The sequence below is a fragment of the Calypte anna genome, chromosome 1, assembly GCF_003957555.1.
Source record: "Calypte anna isolate BGI_N300 chromosome 1, bCalAnn1_v1.p, whole genome shotgun sequence".
In the NCBI taxonomy this organism is placed as follows: Eukaryota; Metazoa; Chordata; class Aves; order Apodiformes; family Trochilidae; genus Calypte; species Calypte anna.
This window is the reverse complement of record NC_044244.1, coordinates 51,325,673-51,347,377: the sequence shown is the minus strand read 5'-3', so window position 1 is coordinate 51,347,377 and position 21,705 is coordinate 51,325,673. Positions and strand designations below refer to the sequence as shown.

Genomic DNA, 21,705 nt, shown 5'->3' with positions numbered 1-21,705 from the left:
TAGATGAACCTAGCTGAATAAACATAAAAAAATATTTCTATATTGGAATTGTCCGATGGCCTTTACAATCTGGGCTGCAAGAGCATCTACCAGCAGTGCATTTGGTTTAATGTGGTACCAACCAAGCTAATTCTTTGTCTTGTCACTGGCAGCTTCACTACTTGGCTGCAGGGACCATGAACCAGCCATGGGAAAAGAGTAACTCTCCTGATTATAGAAGTGGTCCTGCTGGGGTACATCTGAGTTACCCGAGCAGGAAGTGGTAAAGACATGAAGCTCATGTTGCTACTTCCCCTGCCACATCTGCTCTGCTGATGAAGAGCAGGCTTTGGTATGCAGGCTGCCTGTCTGGTACATTTCAGGTTCCTGGATGACTAACACTGAGGTAGGGTAACTACATTAAATTTGTGAGTGCTACAGTTTTGCTCTCAGCCTACTCCAAAATAGGGAATGTAGCCTTTCTGCAGACAGTTTTTCCTAGATGAAAATTGTGGTTAGCCATGCTAAGCCATCACAGAGAAAACTTCAGTATTTCAACTTTCAGTATTGTGGTCCCTGCTTAAGAAAAAAGTTACATTTATTACAGGCTGTTTGTTTTGTCTGCAATTTGTCTTGCTGTTGAGATAAAGTCACTGCAGAGGGAAAATAATTTTTCCTTTGCATGACAGAATCACTTGCTTTATTGGGAACTGTGGCAGATTAGTGGTCATTCTACACAGAAGGTTTTTCCTTGGTACCAGCTTATTTGGGTGATGTGGGCAAACTTCTCCATGAGAGTGCTGCAGAGAAAGAGATCTGTTGAAATAAACATACACAATGGGTTGTCTGACTTACTAACTTGAACTAATTACAGCCTCTTGGCTGTGCCATCTTTTCTACCTGCTACTGTCTTTCCATATCTAGGAATGAGTATCTACCAATGACTGGCGTGTGCTCATCCATATACAAATCACAGCATTGCCTATAATCTTGCCAGAGGCTACACTCAGCAGTCCCAGCAGCTCACAGCTATTGACAAGCATATCCTTCTTTCAGCTTTGTTCTGCCACCAAGCCACAGTATGGAAGCTATTGCCAAGTTTGATTTCAGTGCATCTGGAGAGGATGAGTTGAGCTTCCAGGCTGGTGATATGCTGAAGGTAAGTGCACCCTCAGGCTTAACTAAGCAGCATTTCTGAGAGTCCTGGTGGATCTTTCTATGCTCTCATATGCTTTGAACAAACACATGAAGACAGGTGTCTATAAATTGGGATACAAATGCCAGATATTCATTACCCATAGGGGTTGCTGTAGGTCAGCCAACAATTCTTGGACCACAAGAGTCTTTCTCCACTTCACTTGTTTTTAGGTCCATAAACTATGGATTTAGGTGCCCTACAGTCCTGCAGTAGTCAGCAGGGACAGATAAGTATCTTTGTCAGGGTAGAGATCCAGTTCTTTGGGAGACAGATTTTAAGGTCCCTGTCTGTTTTCCTTGACTGTATAAGTAGTCTAGTATACATTTAGGATGACTATGTCCAAAGGCAGGCAGATGGAGTGTGGTCCAAGGAGATTGCCATCTTCTTTATTCCCATCTCTTAAACCATTTAAAAGATAGTTTTCATGCATTATAGACCTTATAACCAACTTTTTCGTGTTAGTAATTACTGTTAGTTGCAGAAGTTTTAGGCAATTTCAAACTGAAGAGGAAAAGTCCATGAGACAGTCTGTTACACATATAATGGAAGAGCTCAAGAGGTCCTGGACTAATAATAGTATATACATGCCTGCAGGAGTTTAGCAGTGGAGGAATAGCAGAAGTAGAGCTGATCACATAAAATGCAGAGCATGTGAGAGTCTCTTTAAAGTTGATTTGCAGGTGTTACAGTAGATCAGTTCTTGTTGACCATATGAAAGTCCCATAGATGAAATCACACACTGCTCCACTCTAATTATTTATCCTCTTCTCAGCCCTCAGTGTAACTGTTCTGTTTCAGCTGAAAATACCTGAATATAACTTCTCTCTAAGGCCTTGGTTTCTCCACTATCCAAAGAGATTGTGTAAAACAGTAGGATTTAAACGATTGTTTAGCCAGGAAGCCTTCACTACCTTCCTGTACATTCCCACCTGCTCCAGTTAATAACCAGATATTGGGCTCAGCCTTGCATCTTCCATCACTACCATTTTTTTTCTATTGGCCTTTTAATTCTTGAAGCCTAGACAAAGCTGATGGTACTCAGAACTCATTAAGATCAAATACCAGGATTTTCCAGAGACCTGTGAGAAGATTCTTGAGAAATCACTGCCTCTCTTCAGCATAGATGAACACTCTCATTCCTAATTCTTCCTTAGGGCAAAACTAGTCCCCACGACCATGCTGTCTTGTGAGCTTTACCTTGTGATCCTCTTTCTCAGGAGACTGTGGTTTAATCAAGTCCCTGGTTGGGGTGATGGTGCTGGCCAGACAGCTTTTTCTTCTGTTCCTCAGTTTCCCTTCTTGTAAAATCATTATAAATTAAAGCTTCCTTTTTAAGCATGTTGGAAGCTACTGATGAAAAGTGTCAGATGACACTACACATCAGTATTATTATTACTTGTTGCAAAGGCTTCACTACCAGAGAGTTCAGGCTGCTTCTTCCTTTAACATCCTTGAGGTAAATAAAATAATGCTTTAACTGCCCAAGCCCTAGTAACAGTAAATTAGCCTGAGTAATATTTGTCTTCTGGCATACGTGCACATACATTCATACCCCGTCATGAGCCCCCTCCTGCTGCCTGCACAACCTGCTGGCTGTCTTTACTGATTTCTAAAGGAGATAAGATGAACAGTATTGATATAGAGATAATAAAACAGGAAACATGAGGCCCTGAACCAGTGGTGACAGGAGGAAATCCACCCTCTTACACACATGCACACCTTCCACATCCTTCTCTGAGATCATGAGAGAAACCTGGCAGCCCTACACCAAGAACCAGCAGGTGGGTCTTTCTGGAAACCTTGCTGCCAAGGACTGAGACTGAGCAAAGAATAGCTATCACCCCCTTTGGTTGGCCACAGCAGCACAAAAGAGCCTTAATCTGGCACCCAGGGATGCAGGAAACAGTGATTTTACAAACAAGAAACTCCACAGCTTTCTATTCCCCAACCTTTTTGAATCCAAATGCATAAAATAGGCCTGTGTGGCATGCAAGGCAATTAAGAATCAGTCCCAGAGACAGTAACATCCTGTTGCGCATGCAGAGTGGTTAGAATGTGCATTAGGCTTCCAAACCCAGGAGACTGGCTTACAAAACAAGTATTATTATTGTTAACAATAGACTTTAAATTGTCCTTTCCACTTCCTTTCTCCTTTTAGAGCTGTTATGGCTTATGCTTTCAGGCTTCTCTCCAAAACCAGAGAGAACAGAACCGTGTTCCATTTCATAAAGTGGAATTCCATCTCAGGAGCTGGAATGTCAAAAGAAAGCACCAAAGACCACAACATTTGCAGTAAAATCACAATGTGGTTGTATCTCTGTTCTCTGTCCTCTATCTTAGGGCTAAACTAGGGGACATAAGCCAGGTAGCAGTGAGTTTCGGCAGTCCCTGGTCATCAGTGCAGTCCCTAAGGACTATTATAGTCAAAAAGCACACTTGAAGCTGCTGCAGTGTGCACTGTGGACAGGCTTCCTGCTATCTGGTAATTTTTTAAGTGTAATGGTAGGTTTAAAATACTGTTTTGCCCCCTTCTTTAATCTAGCTTGGTTAAAGTCAGGGTAGCTGAAGACAGCCCACTAAATAACCTTCTGTGAAATGACATGGTAACATCTGTGTGGTCATACCAAACACACACAAACACACACATATGTATGTGCCTCCATAGCCACACATAGCAGAGGAGTTTTCACAGATTTTTTTTCCTTTCTTGCAAAGCTGAGATGCTCCAGTACCAACTATTAAAAGCAGGGCTGAGGAGAACTCCTTAAGCCCCTATTAAGCCCTTCAAAGCTGAATTTCTCCACTTCATAGACATCAGAAACATGCAGATGGTGTCCCCAGGTACCTGGATAGGCATTCAGATGAAGGCATAAAGTTAGCAAGCAATCCCTCTAACTCTCTTCTGCCTTCTTTATTGCTTTGTTTGCTCTCATGTGGTCACCAGCCACTAACCTTGCTGCACAGTGGGTGGGAAGTAGAGTATTTGCGGAGTTCTCAACTACTCTTACAGGAAATTCTACCTTTCTGCCAGAATCTTGTCTTTCTCAGGAGACAGGTTTATTCTATCCATCCCTCCATTGCAGGTTTTGAGCTCCCAGGAAGAGTGGTACAAGGCTGAGTTCCGAAGTCAAGAGGGCTACGTTCCTAAGAACTTCATTGATTTTCACGTTCCCCCGTAAGTGCCACAGAAACTATATGCACCACCACTACCCATTTCCACAAAGTGCCAGCAAGAGCAAGGGTGGGTGCATGTACAGAGGAAGACATCCCAGAAGAAGCACTGTTAGAACGTACTACACTGTAAGGATGGCAGGGATTGCCGTAACGCTATACGTAATTCTGCCACCACACCTTATTTCTACCCTGAAGCACCCTCTGTTCTTTCAGAGTTGAATGGTTCTCAGTGTTCTCTATCACTCCCGAGTGACTCCTTTGTTACCGCAGCTCAGAGGGATATCACTGGGATGTGGCAGGAACAGCGTTTAGATCCCCTCGGACAGAAGAATAGTCCTGCTGTGAAGTCTTGGCAACAGAGGTTGAGCACGAAAGGAAGAGCAAGTGATGCCTCTGGAAATTAATTATAAAATGTAATATCCCCCCCTTACCGACTCCTAACTACATTGACTCCCTTTTTTCCATCCTGCCATCTGCTTTCCCCCCTCCCCAACCCCTCGCAAAGTGTGTGCGAGTTTCTCTGGATGCACTAGAGGTCAGTGCAACTCTGCCGTGGATTGACAGAGGTGACAGACCAGACGAGCCACCCTGCTCCCACACGCATGCAGGCACACACACACATATCCCTCTCCACGTTTCCTGACTGCATGCCCAAACACGGACTTTTTAGAGGACACGCATCCCTTCGTTTCTCTCTTCCCACGGAGACGGCAATTGCGCTTTCAGAAAGGATGGATGGGTGTTAGATGAGCTGTCCGGCCCTGTGCCAAAAACATAACAATGCATGGCATTTTTACAACCTTTTCCTTTCGGCTGGCAGAAATGCTCCCTGGAGCCCTTCTAATTCTCCTCTTTTGAGAAAGTGCTGCAGCATTTCAGGAGCAAATGGGCAGAGCATGCAACAAGCCCAGGACTGACAGCTGTAACACACTTGTGCTCTGAGCAGGCAAACTGGGGGCATATATGGGTTTTGTGGGTATAGGTAAGTGTCACTGTTCCCTTTGGAGTTGGCATTTGCCATCTTTTTCAGACTGAAGCCATCCTGCTTGACTGAGCTGAGAACATTATTAGTTTGCTGTACAAATATGTCCTTATACTTTTGGTCCTCATGGTATATTCCAGTCAATTGTTCTTGTTCACTCTTTCACAGGGCTGTGGCAAAACACAGGGACACAAGCAGCTTCTTTTATCACACACATTTTTCTCATGATGCTTCCTCTGTGCAAGAGTTGTAAAGAAACATTTCTATTCTGACACTTTTCTAAGAGTAGATGGTCTACAATTTGAAGCAGTTCAGGACAGAAGTTAAAATCAGATGCAGGGAAGAAACCTGCCTCCTGTTTTTGATGGGCTGTTTTTCACATCTTTGTTTTGCCAAGAAATCATTGAGACTGTTTATCAGTGCTGATTAAATTCTTATTTCTCTTTGCTAATGATACTTAGGTAAATTGTGATGATAGTACAGAGAAATATAACAAAGCTCACAAGGGGGAATTATAGAACTTATGGAACTACCAGTCCTTAATTTTAATGCCATACAGACAATTAAGCATTATGTAAAAGCAGAAGACTGCAGATTGTCTTATCTTATTGGAGTGGTCATATATGAGTGTACATTATTATTATTTTCTTTACTGAAAAATCCTCATGGACACTGTATTATTTTACCATTTATCATGACTTTCTCATCATTAGTCAGTGCCTTATACTATCGTTTGTTATGACTAGCTAAACTTACATAAGTGTGCTTATGTATGCTGTGTTTCTGTGGATTTGAGTTATTATAACTCTTGCAGGAACCAATTTATTAGTACTAAAACTTTCATGGTTTGCTTCTGCTAAAAATTAAGTGTGTTCCTTGCAATATATCTTTTACAGTCCAGTAATTTTCAGTCAGCTTACCAAAAGCAATTTGATATATACATCTGAGAATTATGTGTATATATATGTATGCATATATATTTGTAATTTAAAATATCTTTGACTAACACCTTACTGTACTGTGCCTGTAATTACAGTTTCAGCTGAGAGCTGCTTCTTAGCAGGCCAAAATTTATATTGTTCTCTGCTTCTATGTGCTTTTACTGGTCAGAGAATATGGTTTGCATCCATCAAAACCTTGCACCTTAGCATATATATGGCCAGTGGGAGTAGTCATATAGGCTCCTCTGATCCTTTTGTTTTGTCTTTCCTCCACCCTACTTATTTACATTCTCCTTAACCTCAACCTTTCTGTTACTTACCTTAATTCATCTTCCTTATTCATGTCTCCATGATTTTTCCCACTTGACAGCTGGTTTGATGAGAAGATATCCCGCCACGAAGCAGAGAACACCCTCATGAGCAAAGGAGTTGGCTCCTTCATCGTCCGAGCCAGTCAGAACTCTCACGGTGACTTCTCCATCTCTGTCAGGTACTTGCTTCTGACAGCATTCTCCTGCTTCTTTTCCTGTTTAATGGCATCCCTTGCCTCCTCTTTATAGGATTCCTATTGTGACATAGCCTCATGGGAAGTTTGCATGCTGCCAGTCACTGGCAATGCTGCTGTGTTGTGAAGGAGAATAAATAAGGCATCAGATTCTCAAATGTTTCTGCCTATTTCCAAGTAACACAGTAAATGCCCCATTCTAAAGCTGCATCCCTTAGTGACCTGCTTTTTGCAAAGAGCTGCAGCAAAGTCGAATGGTACACAGGACATCTCCCATAGTGCAAAACGTGTCTTCTATTTGATTTATTGCCCTGACAGCTCTGGCTACTGAATCCAAGAATTCCCCTAGGACCCAGTAAGAGATTACTATTACATTAGTAACTTACTTCCCGCAGATCAATAAACAGCCACTGGACAGAAATGGCTTTTAGTTGCTTCCAGCCCAGCTACATTTCAGCAACTTATTGTAGCCCATCTCAGAGTGTTCGCTTCAAAGCAGAGCTCATAAATGATGGTTGGTTTGCCAATTTTCAGTTAAGCAATTGATAATCAGAATGTAAATTAGAGTAGTGGATGGCAATGTCTTTTCCAAGCAGTGTGAACTCTCTGATTCAGGGAAATCAAAAAGTATCTGAGAGGAATTCAAGAAAACATTCTGGCTACATCCACACCAACAAGCTAACCAAAGTCAGGCTCTTTCTATAGCCCTGAGGTCAAGCCATTTGGCAGAGCCCAGGTTGGTATGGCTAAGCCCTCTTCACTTCACAGAACAGGGCAGCTGTGTTCATGCAGCTCACCATGAGCAGTTCCTTGTCCACTCTCTACCCCTAAACATGGCCCAAAACTATCTCGGGGAGGGATTTTTGGCTTAAACCAAAACCACGCAGGCACTTTAACAGCCCCTGTGACTGTATCACCCCAGGATAGCACACAGTTCCTGCCTAATCCTTGTTTAGTTTATTTCTGCAAACGTAGCCTCTGAGACCAATGTTTTGAGTTTCTGGCATTGCAAAGAGCAAGGAGGCAGACACTTAAAACCAGATCACATCTGGTGGAAAGAGAAATCATCCAAATAAGGCAAGAGGTAGGAGGAGGGGAGTTGCAGGGGAGGAGCAGAGGCAGAAGGTTGAGTATGGTCATTTGGCTTGTGACAGCAACTAATAATTCCTTCTTTTTTTTTTTTTTTTGGGTAGGGAGGATAACCAGCAGCAATTATATTACACTAGATACTATGCAATTATAAAACTCAGTGTATGGCTTCATGTGACTGTGTCTGCATGTAGTGGTGATGCCTGTGGTGTGAAAAGGTGTAACATCTCTTATAGTCAATGCAGACTGGGTTTTAGCAGAAACCTGCAGAAGCAAGAGGGTACACTACAACTGCACCTTTGCCTCTCAGAAAAAGTACAGAATAAAGCTATTAGCTATTTGTGGCCCGGAAAGCTCTTCTGGCTTTTATTTCAAAGGAAAGGCTTTAAAATCCTATGCTTTGTTCTGATAGTTCTTTGTGACTGCACAGCCCTGCAGCACTCCATATTTGTAAGTTGATGAGTCTTTTGAAATACAGAGCCATATCTAGGCTCAGTACACACAAGGATGGCCATTGCTTAACTTTCCAGGGTTCCAGATTTGTCCAAGAAAGAAACTTTGCTTTCCAGAAAAGATTTTTTCAAAAAAGATAAAAGCGTGATCTCTTACTCTTCCAATTGGATCCAGGCATGAAGATGATGTGCAACACTTCAAAGTGATGAGGGATTCAAAGGGTAACTATTACTTGTGGACAGAGAAATTTCACTCACTAAACAAGCTGGTGGACTACTACAAGACGACTTCCATCTCCAGGCAGAAGCAGATCTTACTGCGGGACAGTAGCCAAGAAGATAAGGTAAAGGCAAGCTATCTGTAAGAGGGGTTTTTTGTAAGAAACCTTTCTGTGGAGGGAATTCAATCTAGGAGAGTGCCTTAGGGTGGGAGGCAGAGTCTGTCCTTGGTAACCTGGTCACATCACTAGACTGGGGGACCCTGCAACATGAATTTTTAGTGGAGTCACTGGTACGTAGTGTTATATAACTGAGCAGGATTTTCTGATTCTGCTTTGGATAGCAATAGGCAGTGCTGCAAATCTGCACAGAGGTGCTTTGCTAAAGCTGTGCTAGGGCTCCAGAGCTGAAATCCTAAGATGCCTTACACATCCATGGGAATCTGGGCTTACTTTGTTGAAATGCCTTGATTTCATAAGGGCAGGTGCACTTTGTGTCCTGGCTGGTACTTTGTGTCTAGGTATAATATGAGTCTGGTTTCCTAGAGTCCTTGGATGTACCCAGACTGCAGCTGTTACTACTTTTGTCTGCTCAGAAGAATCATCCGTCCTCTGTTACAGAGTGAACACAGTAAGGAGTGTGGAGGGATGAAGGGCAGAACCTGGAGCAGTGGCTAGTAGGAACTGGAAAGTACTGCTGAGAAGAACATAGCAGATACGGGAACAAGTTGTGCATTCAGGGGAGATGTAGTAGATGTTTGAGAAGGAAGGGAAATCCCAGTCCAATGAATGCCTGGGTTTGTGCCAGGGGAACAAGCAAATGACGCAGTGGAGACTGCTATGCCTTGCACACACAGCACTGGGAGTGAACATGCTTGGTCTCTGCATTAACCAAACTCCTTCCTGCTTTACTGGGAAACAGATTCTGGTTTTAAATTACCAGGATGTGAGGGCAGAGGCAAGGCAGAAAGTACATGACTTGCTCACTGCAGCAGTGGAGTTTTATAGGATGCATATGGGTCATTATTGCTGGCTCCAAAAGAGAGATAATTTATTTTTCAGTGTGAAGAAGAGGCTTGTGTTATTGTCTCCTAGACCACTTAGCACAGAGCTTTAAAAATGCATTAGTAAGGTGTAAAATAGAGGTTATGGGGCCCATGAGAGAGAGATCACAGTGAAGTATTGCCTGAGAAAGGAAGACTGTATGCAGGTGTATCAGTAAAACAACCTGTTTGGGCTGACTGTGAGCAGGAAGGGAAGGAACTGCATTTACTTCAAGAAGCAGGCAGGCAAATGAAAGAAGAGGAGTCAAGTTTGCTTTGGCAAACACTATACATTTGTTATGGTGATGGGCTCAGCAGGGTATGTTTAACCCTCATCACAGTGGGGTTTCTGTTTACAATTCAAATTTCTAGATGCTTCAGTCATGTGATAGAATGATAGGATCCTGTGCCGGTCCCCAGATCAGTGGCCACAGTTACAGCGCAGCACTGTCTAAAATACAGCATTCCTGATTTGACCCTCTGTACGGAGGGGCAGGATCTTTCCTTTGGAAGAGCCTCTAAGGTAAAGGGCAGTGGTAGTGATCAATGTGATCACTTTTGTGATCTTTCTTTCACCAGGAGAGGCGTGGGGGGAGCCTGGAACGGATGGGTTGGGAAGGATTCCACCTGGATGCAGCAGCTGGAGAAGATCGTTCTTCTATAGCCAAGAGATACACAGAGCACCCTGTCCCCATACTGCAGCAGCAACAGGTGAATGAGAGGCTAGGATGTCACGTCCTGACACATGAAATATTGGCCTTATTTGCTTGGTAGAAGTGAACGGTCACTTTATCAAAAAGCTGCCATCCTGAACCTGCTTTATGAGGCAGTCAGTGAGGCCTTTGTATGGGAATAGCAATGATGATTGTATTGGCCTGCGTAGCGTTTTTGATGTGTAAGAAATATGTAGGCTTTTATTTAGTTCTGTGATCCATGACTGATGGACAAGCCAGCAAAAAATAGAAGTCAGTGTACAGTGGCCCTTTCACTGGGAACCTGGGAGTACTGCTGAGAGTTTCTTATGCCTCATCCCAAAAACTGGAAAACAAGGCGTGGTGTCATGTTCTTGCTTTTCTTATAAAGTGTCATCCAGTGAGAGAGCAGAAAATCACTCCCAAAGCTTGCACACATACACATGGTTTCAGAAACTCCACTATAGTCTGTAGGATAAATGGAATATTGCTGCCTGGTTTTGGTTTTCTGAGTTGTACTACTGACATTCAGCACCACAAAATACAACACAGGGATGAGAAATTACTATGGTAACCCTAGGAGTGTTTGGTTTCCTTCAGAAGATTCCTCCTTCTCTCTATTCCAGGCCTTCTCTGCATTCTTTCACCATTTTACATCCCTGATGTGTGGGGTTTCTTTACTTGCTTGCATAGAAATGGAAAGGACACCATTACTACCTAGTGCTATATCTTCAGTGTTCTTCCTGACTAATTTGGGAGAAAATAGTTTTCCTGAGGCTGACTCATGTCTCTAGCTAGAGACAGTGTAGCATCATCCAAGAAGAGGACTTGTCCTGCTGAAGGAAAGAAATCCAAAGCCATGTCCCTTTAGGCAGCAAGGCTGGGGACAATTGTGAAAGGGCTGTCCTCTTACCAGACAAGCAGTGTTGCCTGTCACTGATGAAACAATACAGCTTATGACAAAGCTGAGGGCCTGCACTCTTTGGAGCACAGTCTATGCATGGGTCTTGTTTGATAAGGAGGAGAAACACTTACAGGAGTTAAGTGTTGCATGTAAGTCTTGCAGCTGCAAAGGCAGATTGAGTTCATGCACTTTCTGGTAGAGACAGGTGAGGTAAAAATTGTATTGTAGTTCCAGGAAGCCTCAGCAAACTTTTAGGCTGAAAAAGGTGCAAGTGAGACTGAGGGAGTTTTTGGAAAAGTAGGTGCAAGAAAGGAAGCAGCCAGAGGGAGAGGACGAAAGCTATTTACAAGTAACAGCAAACACGAGCTATTGTTCTTCCTCCCCCACTGTTGACACAGCTGATCAGAGCCTGTGTTACTGAAGCCCTGCTGCAACCTGAGCTAACATGATAACAGCTTCTGTCACGCTATCATCATAAAAAAGCTTAGTGCATGTACTAAGGGCCTGAAGGGATGAAGATACTCAGCCCCTCTTGGCTATGCAGACAAAAGAGAACTCATTGCCTAGATGTTGCCTCGTTCCTCTACTCCTCTGTCTGGGATGATTTGTGTTGATTTGACCTCAAATGCGTGGCCACATGGCTTCTTCTGCTTCTTTTCTTTCAACCTTATTTTCTCTTTGGTTAATTGGGCTACTGGATTCTCAGTCTTGTTCCCTTTCATGGAGCAGCCCAAAGAGTAAGTGAAGTAGTGAGTCCTCAGATATATAGTCAGCTGCATCAACATCTTTGCTATTCCTCCAGCATATGGGACAGAGCAAGACAAAGGAGTGGACAGGACTGGGGCGTAATAACTACAGACTGGCAGAAGTCCCCTTGACTTTTCCACCATGAGTTAGAGCAGCCTCAGTTTTAATCCAGAAGTCCCAGAGTCCAAAGAAGCCCATCTCCACTTTTACCAGCAGGTGTGGAACACAGTTGAGCACAGTTTACTTTCAACTTCTAGAAAATAGAGCAGAAAAGGAGACTTCTTCAATGAGGGACATTGCTTGCAGGACTGCAGCACAGGGTTTGTATTGGAAGCAGATATTTAAGATGATTTACTCAAGAGCTGAGCCCTGATTCTCTGACCACCAATGACTCCTAAAGCGCCTTATTTATACACTTCAGCATATTCATGATTTTTCTCTTGCTGTTGTCTCTCTAGGATAGATATGGTGGGAGTCTGGACAGGAAGGATGGGCTGTACGGACTAAGGGAACATGGCCAAGGAAGTGCAACAGCTATGCAACGAAGATATACAGACCCACTGTACCAGCAGACACCAGTATGTAACATACCTAGAAGTCTCAATTTATCCAACTCTGGGCATCCCTTACCAAAGGCCAAGCAGTCTAGGTAACATCACCTGTAAAGAGGTTGCATGAGGAACAGTGTATTAAGCCTGTTGGGATAAACCTTAAATGTTTCTGAATCTCAGGACTCTCACAGCCACTTCTGGGGCACTCTGAGGGTTTTATAGAAGCGTAGTTCATATAAGCCCATGATATGTCCCACAAAATCTGATTTCTGGTCAAAATAAGAGATTTACTGCAAATTCTTTTACGATGATGTTCTTATAAGAAAAAATCTAGCCATAATGCTCATTAAAGTTGAAACCCAAGATAAACTGATACACCTAAACAGTTTCCAAATCCTTTTGATCCCAAGGGGCTGACCCTGGGGAGAGTCCAAGTAAGATTTAAGACACACACACACCCTATACTGCAGAAGTGCCTGAAAGAGCGCATATCATTCTGGACAATGTTCACTAGACTTGCTTGTGTGCTGGCTGTCTTGCTGTATCCCTCACAGTCCTCTGCTGGCGAAGGACATATTTCTATATCCCTGCCAGCACCAGCCTGCCTCCCTACAGCCATTTGTTTATAGTGTATATAAGCTATAAGTGCTTATAGTGTATAGTGAGCCTAATAAGGACTCAAGCAGGAGCTCTTCTCTTTGCTATCACTACTGGCTTCAAACATGGCCAGTCTTACAGGGTGGAGAAAGACCCATGTGAACACTATTTCCTAAAGACCCACTCTCAGTCTGACTTCACCTTATGGTGTGAGTACCCATGAAAATATTGAGTTCTGCTGAGAACTCAAGAACCAGTGTGTGTGGGTGTCCCAGTCAACGATGGTCTCAATTTCAGCACTGCTTGTCCTCTCTTAGCAAATATAGGTACTGGGCCATAAGAGCAGTGAGAAGATCATTTTTAAGAGCTGTGACTCATTGTTTCCTGCTTGTCTCTATCACCATTCCAGAGAACTCTGTGGGTCCGTGCCTTGTATGACTTTGATGCTGTGGAGCACGATGAGCTGGGCTTCCGCACGGGAGACATTTTAGAAGTCCTGGACAGCTCCAACCCATCTTGGTGGAAAGGACGACTGCGTGGAGAACTGGGTCTCTTCCCTGCCAACTATGTCACACCAGTGCTCCTGTAAGGGCACGGTCTGCCTCAGAGGGCCACACTGGAACTGCTCTTCTGACATGGCAGGGCCAAAGAGGGAATGCATCTTCCCCTACCCCCAGGACATACAGTGTTTTGGGGTTTCTCTTAATTTATTGGCAATCAAAATGCTGGTATGAAAGAAAACCCTTTGAGGATGATAGGAAATTTTCCCCCTATTTTTCACGTACATGAAGGAGAAAAATCCTGGACTGTTCATCGAGACTTTACTGGATCCTCCCTGTCCTGTTCCTGCGTTTAGGTTTGTTATGTGGAAGTGCACCTCAAATAATTTAGGCAACCCTACCCCTTCTTTTTTTGGCCTGGTAGCACTTGTAGCCTCTTCAGGCTCCATTTCACCTTTCTTTCAGAGGCAGGAGAATACCCCAGGTTAATTAAATGGTAATTTGATAATGATCATTTGATCAACTGATAATCACACATCCTTCAGATAGAGAAGGAAAGTGAGGGGGGTTTAGGTTGAGGTGCAAGGCAACCTTGACTTCTCTAAATAGTTTCTGGCTCTCTCTTCTAGAACTTTCTGTGGGTATGGATTGTATGGATACACCAGATGAAGGGAAAGGATCCTGTAAGCTTTTTTACAAACAAACCAGGGTTGAAGACATGGGAGGGTGAGAAGCTACTTTACTTGCTTCTTCTGATAGTCCTGCTCTTCCTTCTGCATCCCGCAACAACAGCTTGTCCCATTTTCAAGCTGCTCTCTGAGGTACCTACATTTCTGTTAGACATCCTGGTTAGAGCAGGTCAGGCTCTTCAGCTAAATAAATATCCACTGGATTGGATAACAATGAGTATCTCTCACTGGTTCTTTTTGTAAAACTGAGTTGGGGAGTTGCTGGAGAGAAGAGGTTTTTCTGGTTTGGTGGCAGAAGTTCTTTCCCTGAGAACATGGGGCATTCAGGATCCCTGCATGCACAGCTCTGACTAGTAGAAAGCCTCATCCAACAGGTTAAGCTGCTGCTTTACAGTATGCAGGAAATAAAGTTGTGGCCAGCCTGTTCTCTGTTCCAGTTTCTTTTGGATGAAACAAGTAAATTAATAATTTTTCAAATCTTTGCTGAGTGAATGCCCAGATTTGACACAAATAGACTGTACATTAAAAATGGTCCAGACCCTGTGAAGGAGAAATCGCTGCACAGCCACAGCTCAGACAAGGTGATATTAAAGAAGCTGCCTGACTTTTTTACAACGTGTGGAGCCCCAGCCATCTGCTGGAGGATACAACGATTTATCATTCTTGGAAAAGAAAGAAAAGGTAAGAAAGAAAAAAAACAAATCAGAGCCATCAAGAAAAATATTCTTATCTTTGTTAGTCCCAGTGGGAGAAAAACAATCCCGGAAGCTATTTCTTGGTGAAGTCCAATTCAGTGCAGCTGGCTAAATAAAGCCGCCAGACAGAAGGAGCAAAAAGAACCCAGTGTCACATTTTTGAGAGATCTCCACCAAAAGTAAATTTTTAGTTGGCGAAGTAAAATGGGAATAATTAACAAGGCATATAAGGTCCAAGTAGAATAGAAACTTTGAAAGACACATTAAGAGCTTATCTCCACGAGCTATCAGGGTGGTTCAGGAAACTGAGCAATACCATATGACTTCCTGGGCTGGACTTGGCCCTTTTCTCTTGTGGGAGCTCTGTTCTGGATAGTATTTTCTTTTGAAGTGAAGTCCACAAGCCTTCTTCTGGAATAATCTTCCTTATTACTGGGTTGTTGCAAGGGTGTAACCTCAGTGACTTCACAGTTTGAGGAGTGTTTTGTTATGATTTGCTCTTTTTTAATTGTTTTTAGGTGTTTTGTTTGTTTGGGGGGTTTGTTTGTTTGTTCCTAAGGTAATACCAAATTTGGAAGAGAGAGAATTAAAATTCAGCTGGAGAGAGGATTAAGACCAGGAGAAGATGGAAGCAAAGCAATCAGAGACCAGCACAAACAAAAGAGGGATAGGAATGATGAATCTTTCATATTTGGGTCTGGTTGAAACAGAAGAAATGGTATGTTGACCCCCTTACTCCCACCATGTCAAATCATCTTTCAGTTAATAGTTAATTCTTTTTTTCTTTTTCTTTTTTTTTTTTTTTCTTTCTTTTTTTTTTTTTTTAATGAGTTACTTTTAAAATTAAAAGCAGTGTCTCCTTTTCTCTTGGTAGTGAAGATGTAGTTACACAAAATTAATCGAAGATAATGCGCTTAGCAGCTTGATAGCTCTTCACACATTTGAAACCCCTTTACAGAGATTAACAAATTAAGCAAGCCTAAGTGCTACATTTTAAGTACACCCATGTTAACTCATGATTCGCTTGAGGAAGAGGTAAATTTTCACGTGATTTTTTTAAACTGATATTTAAGGAATTAATGCATAAGGTAATTAGCATTAAAAGTCTACACACTAATTATGGACAACATACCAGACCAGAATAAAATCATTATTTCTCATTATGAGCAGCACCTAATGGTGCCAAAATTATTAGGAGGCAAAAGGTATCATGGCATCTGTGATAACCATACAGGTGCCATGTTCTGCACTGCCTTGGTTTGGTTCGCACACCCAGTCTCACTTGCCTCTGCTCTTGTCCTTGCCTGCTCCTCAGAGCAGAGGTAGTGCTACCTTGCATTTACTGTACATGCCAGCAACTAGGAGGCACAGGCATCAGACTGCATTTTTCTACCCTCCCACGGTAGTTGTTTTCTTCCCAGCAAAACAACTGAGAAAAGTTGTTGCACAGAGAAAAACCGTGGCCCTTCCCAAACCAGTGGAGTCTCTGGATTCAAAGAGAAGTGTGAGCAAAAGGAGTTTTGCTGGGGTAGGAGGTGCTGTAGCTCCTTGTTCCGACAGACCTGAAATGTAGCACATTCCTTGCTAATATTGTGGTGCTTTGCTTCCAGCAGTTCTGTGAAAACCTCAGATTCTGTTGCCTGTGGAAGAGGAACATGTTAGCAATGTAGGACAGCCTTAAGATGAGTGTGATGCAGTGACTTTACCTGACACTTGTCAATGTTTCATAAAAAAATAACCCCCTGAACACATCCTGAGGGACCCTGCTGTGAAACCAAAATGGGAAGGTATAAAGAGGAACCCAGAGGAGTATTTTGTTTGGTGTTTTTAAGTGAGAAAGACAGTTCATGAGAAAAGAGACTGTAAACAGAGATAAAAGTAGGAAAAGTATGTGGGAAGGCAAACATTATTATTAAAAATGAAACAGAGGAAGCTGGGCTGCACATGGAAAAATAAGTTTGATGAGCACAGCACAGCCTACATTCAGCTGCAGATCCATATTTTGTTTATAAATGTCTCTGCGATTAATAAGGCTGAGTGAAAAACAGCAAATGGAAATCTCCTTTCATGTAAAAGCTGTCCAGGTGGTTTTCTGTGCCACAAAATAGAGATGTCTCTGTCTTGGTGCACATGCTTACTGTAGCAGCTGCACTCACTGGAGTGTGCTGCAGAAACCAAGGGAACAGGGCTGGTTCCCATCTGACTGCTGACACTGTAAGAGCATCAGGGAGTGGTGCCACAAAGCAGCACCTGGACAGGCTGCTGGGCCAGTCCTCCTGTACCAGGGATACAACAAGCACCTGGGTTGTTGTGGGTTTGGGGGTTTTGGGGGGATTTTTTTTTTGTTTGGGTTTTTTGTTTGTTTGTTTTGGTTTGGTTTTTTTGTTATTTTTGGTTGGTTTTTTTAGTATTGAAAGTAGTTCTCAGTTCCAGTGGGTTGTGCAGGGAATTTGGAGCTTTTCATGACAGGCACCTGTTTATTTTTTTAGCAGCACCTCTCATTCTTTTTTCCCAATGGGGCCCTGAAGCTGCAGGCAGGCTCTTGGAAGGCTATTTTGCCTTTGGCCCATGTGGAGAGCAACCAAGGGCAGCAGAAGCAGAAGATCCAGAAGCCAGGATGATGTGGTCCGGAGAAATCAACCTTGAACGTCAATGTAGTACCAGCTGGGACACTGCAAGAACCATATAGCCCAGCAGTGAGGTGAAGGGTGAGCTCTAACCTGAGCGGGGCACAGTAGGTCTTTCATTATAACAGTTTCACAGCATATGGACAGCAAGAAGGTCTGGTGGGACAGAACTGTAGCATATGGGCTAGAGCTGTGCTTAGATTGTGTTTCTGCAGCTCTGCTAAAGAGTCTGGGTTACACTGGTCTGCACCTGGTCTACAGGTGTGAAAAAGTGCTTGGCAATGCTGTTCCTGTCCAGTAAGGGCAAGAATCCTAACTGCACCTCTCTACAGCTCCAGCCCATCATCTTGAAGGCTCTGGGTGCACCAGAAAGCTCCTTGCCCAGCAATTGGCTTTGCTGCTTTTAAATGAAACCCTATTAAGATCAGCTGAAATCACTAGTGTTCCCTAGATGGACCAGGCAGTAATATTTGCTGGTTAAAACACACTCCTTAACTAAAGAGCTTCTGACACCCAGCCACTCTTTGCTGCTGAAAGCTTTGCATTTCAGCAGGAAATCATGAACTGACTTTGTGATAAAGCTTTTAATAGCACTGAGGAAGAGGGCAGAGCATTGCCAATTTCTCCAGGTTTTAAAGGCAGCTTTCATGTGACAGAATTCAGGAGGCTTAAATTTGCATCAAGTGCAGTTGTTTCTCAAATAAGCAGATCTGAGAGCAGAAAAAAGCCAAGAAATTATCTGTAGGCTACAGGACAGCAGGGGGACAGGCAGGTGAGTAGGAAAAGTTTGCTGACCTTTGTGCAGAGGGAAAATTCAAAGCACATTTTCTGCTGTCATTGTGCAAGTGAGAACTGCTTGGCAGATGTCCAGCCTACTAACATGAAAATGCAAAATTTTGCAAATGGCAGGTGTGCAGGGGTGCTTGTAGACATGCAGAAATAAAATTAGCTCAGGCAACAAAGGGAGGAAAAACAAATAAACAAATAAAAAGATCTCCAGATATCTTGCAGCTTCTCTCTGCTAGTCAAACAGGCTGATTTCCACCAGGATTTATGAAAGATACAGCCATGGCAAGTTTGTTAGTCACAAATAAAGTAAGAGTGTATCTGGGCCAAATACAAAATGCCTTTCAGAACATCAGCCTACTACTATGCACTTAAAGCTATAAAATGGTGACAATGCCCTACTATTATGACTGAACTTCAGTTCCTCATTTATGAGGTACTTCCGGAAAACCATGCAGTGATTCCCAGCCACAGATAAAGTAAAGAAGGAAAAGAAAGAAAAAAAGAGGCACCTTCTCTGCTGATATAGAGGTTATTTGCATTTTACCTTTCATGGCTGTGCTGCACCGACTCTGTCTCAGACCATAACTTTTTCTTCCTTGAGGTCCTGAACAGCCTCTCTGATCAAATTCTGTCAATAATAACAAAGAGCAGGAACCAGTCTGTGGTGACCCTTCTCACAACTGAATGTTTTCTGACAGGTGCAGCATGCCAACAGTCTGATTGCAAAATGCTGAATTAGAAGAAGACTGCATTGGACTTTTTTTTTTTTCCTATCTCATACGAATTTATGGGAGGGGAAAAAAAAAACGTCAATCGCAAGTTTTCTACCGGTACCAAGGGGAACTACCCTTTGCTTTGCCCCTTATTTTCATCAGAGACAAATGCATGTGTTCCAACAACTGATTCTGAGCTAGCAGCATTTTACATTCACTTGATGGAGGTGTGAATAAAAGGGACATTGTGGCAGCAGAGAATCACCCCTCTGAGGCTGAGTATCTGCACATCTGAGCTTGCCGTTGTGATGGCAGCGATTTGCCTGTTATCGGATGAAGATGGTCTGCTCCTAACAAAGGCCAAGATTTCATCAGAGCAGGTGAGTCAATCTAACAGCTCTCTGCCACCCTGCAGAAAATCATCCACTTGTTTTCTGCCAGGTTAACGAGTTGAGTCAGCTCATCCAGGGCAGCACAGGGAAGCCTAGAGCCAGCAGAGGGTGAGCAGTGGAAATGCACAGCCAGGAGGGCAAAGGCAAAGATGGAACCTCCCAGTTCTGGCAGTAAGTAGAGCTATTAGATCACCTCATCCTAGGCTGTAGACTCAGCAAAATTAAAATTTGGCTTTGAGGTTGCCATAATGCCTCTGTATGACTATGAAATCCTTCTTTTAAAGCTTGTTTGGGAGATTGGGGCTGGGAGGGGTGGGAAAGGGGGAAAGAACTCAGATCAGCTAAAATAGCATGTCCTTCATCTCCTCCATAAAAGACTTCATTTAAACAGCAAAGCTGTAAGAGTTTGCTAATTTTTTGGACTGTAAATTAAAGCAGGAAAAAATAATTCCTAAAATGGTCGCAACAGTAAAACTCTCAGTCATTCAAGCTATTATCAATAAAACCTCTGAAAGAAATGGACCATGCACAATAGCTTTCAGGAGGAAAAAATATAATAGCATGAGGCACCATGCTGCCTTGTGAAGCAGCTAAATTAGTGCCAGTTGTTGCTGGTGCTTCTCTTTCTGGGTGGGGTGCAGTTATCAGTCATGTTTATCAGGTTGGAGAACACACCAGTTTCAATCTTCTGCATCAGCTGACCAAAATGATTGCTGCATATTGTCATTTTAAATGTGCATGACTTGAAGAGCACAGACATTTCACAAACACTTACACAGCAGAATGCACTCCAAAACAGAAGTTGTAAACATCTTGACTTCAGGACACCAAAGATTAGAGGTAAGGCCTCAAGACACACAAATGGGTGGTTTGTACTGACTTTAGACAAATTCTGACTGAAAACCTGCATCTTTAAAAGAGAAGGTTCATAACCATGTGAACATCATAGCAAGCTTGCTGTGGTCTCTGCCACAGTTTCAAGCTGAAGGCCAGCAAGAGGGCTGGGTACAAGATTTACAGGGTGAAATACTTTGGCTTTGGTTATAGGAAGCTGGAGAACATGGTCATGACTCTCCCCTCAGACTTCTGGGCCAGTCTTTCTTTGACTCTATTGATGAACTGAAGGCCAACCACTATAATGAGAGATACCATTGCTAACAGATGACTAGTGGTGGTTATTGTCCTTACAATAAACATCTAAATATGAAGCCTATTTTTCTGAAGTGCTGGCTTCCCTGGGTCTAGAGAAAGCTGTTTCTGAATAGCAGCCTGTGTTAGCCTGACTGTGCTACTGTGGCACACGCAAGCTTGAGTATGACTCTGGGAGAAGCAGACCACCTGAGAAGACATCTGAGCAGGCAAATGGGACAGAGCTTTGTCTGAGTAACTCAGTATTGTAGGTTTTAAGTCCATGGAGCTATTCTGATTTTTACCAGCGAAGGTTCTGCCTCATTATTGCAGAAAGAGATCATAAATTAATTTGATAAGATCTTCATATAGGGAGCCAAAGGGTGTGGGTAGTGATTTACTTCTCTTTGAAATGATAATTATCATCTTTCATCTATTTAAAGAATCTTTATATTTACCTGTATAAGACAGTCTAATATGGTCAAAGCCTCATGGTTTTCTTTTCTCATGACTCAGACAAAGCTGACCACAGCTCCTAAGCTCTTCTCAAACTACTCTTCATACTATGCTTCATTCTTTCTACCTTATTTCTGCAGCCTCCAGCTCATTGAAAAAGGTGGTGTGGTTTTTTTCCACTCATGTCTGTACAGGGAAAATGTGTCATTTAGGAAAAACAACTGGTTAACTTAGAACTAGTTCATCTCAGTAAGTAACTGAAGCTGGTGACTGAGCTCTGACTGTTTCACAGTAAGTGGTCAAGCCAAGGATCCTGCATGGATGCATGCAGTCCACAAAGCAGAAATGAAGAGCACTGTGTTTGGTGAAGGCCTGTCCAGTGTAAAATAACCAGCCACACAGGGGCATCAGTGAAGAACAACCATGTTGTAAACATGCATAAATGACTATCCTACATAAAGAAGAGCTAACATTCTGAGGAATACAGTGCTCAAGGAGGCTGAAACCTAACATTACAAGACAGGTGTTGTGTTCAGAGAACATTAACCAAGATTGACTAACCCATTTTTAATGCAGCCATCTTTTGTTCATGCAAAATTCAAATTTATGTTGAGCATCCTGTTACTTAGAGTGTGGGTGCAAGA

General features: G+C 42.9%; 1 protein-coding gene across 3 annotated transcripts; it reads left to right on the top strand.

Moving 5' to 3' along the window:
• The first annotated feature begins 1,048 nt into the window (after positions 1-1,048).
• On the top strand, positions 1,049-14,195 carry GRAP2 (GRB2 related adaptor protein 2). Of its 3 annotated transcripts, XM_008496258.2 has the most exons (7): positions 1,049-1,138; positions 4,261-4,352; positions 6,645-6,764; positions 8,496-8,664; positions 10,161-10,292; positions 12,383-12,502; positions 13,482-14,195. In XM_008496258.2, the coding sequence occupies exons 1-7, from the start codon at positions 1,061-1,063 to the stop codon at positions 13,659-13,661; spliced, it is 891 nt and encodes a 296-aa protein (XP_008494480.2). In that variant the 5' UTR covers positions 1,049-1,060; the 3' UTR covers positions 13,662-14,195. The 3 variants fall into 3 exon arrangements, with proteins under 3 accessions (XP_008494480.2, XP_030315412.1, XP_030315422.1); XM_030459552.1 differs by lacking the exons at positions 10,161-10,292; positions 12,383-12,502 and having other exon boundaries at positions 1,061-1,138; XM_030459562.1 differs by lacking the exons at positions 6,645-6,764; positions 10,161-10,292; positions 12,383-12,502 and having other exon boundaries at positions 1,061-1,138.
• Positions 14,196-21,705: the final 7,510 nt, after the last annotated feature.

Excerpts from the sequence above, each read along its gene's own strand:
- GRAP2 (XM_008496258.2), top strand. The coding sequence starts at position 1,061 with ATGGAAGCTATTGCCAAGTTTGATTTCAGTGCATCTGGAGAGGATGAG. Across the intron at positions 1,139-4,260 it reads AGGCTGGTGATATGCTGAAG|GTTTTGAGCTCCCAGGAAGA; the intron begins GTAAGTGCACCC and ends CCTCCATTGCAG. Across the intron at positions 6,765-8,495 it reads GACTTCTCCATCTCTGTCAG|GCATGAAGATGATGTGCAAC; the intron begins GTACTTGCTTCT and ends AATTGGATCCAG.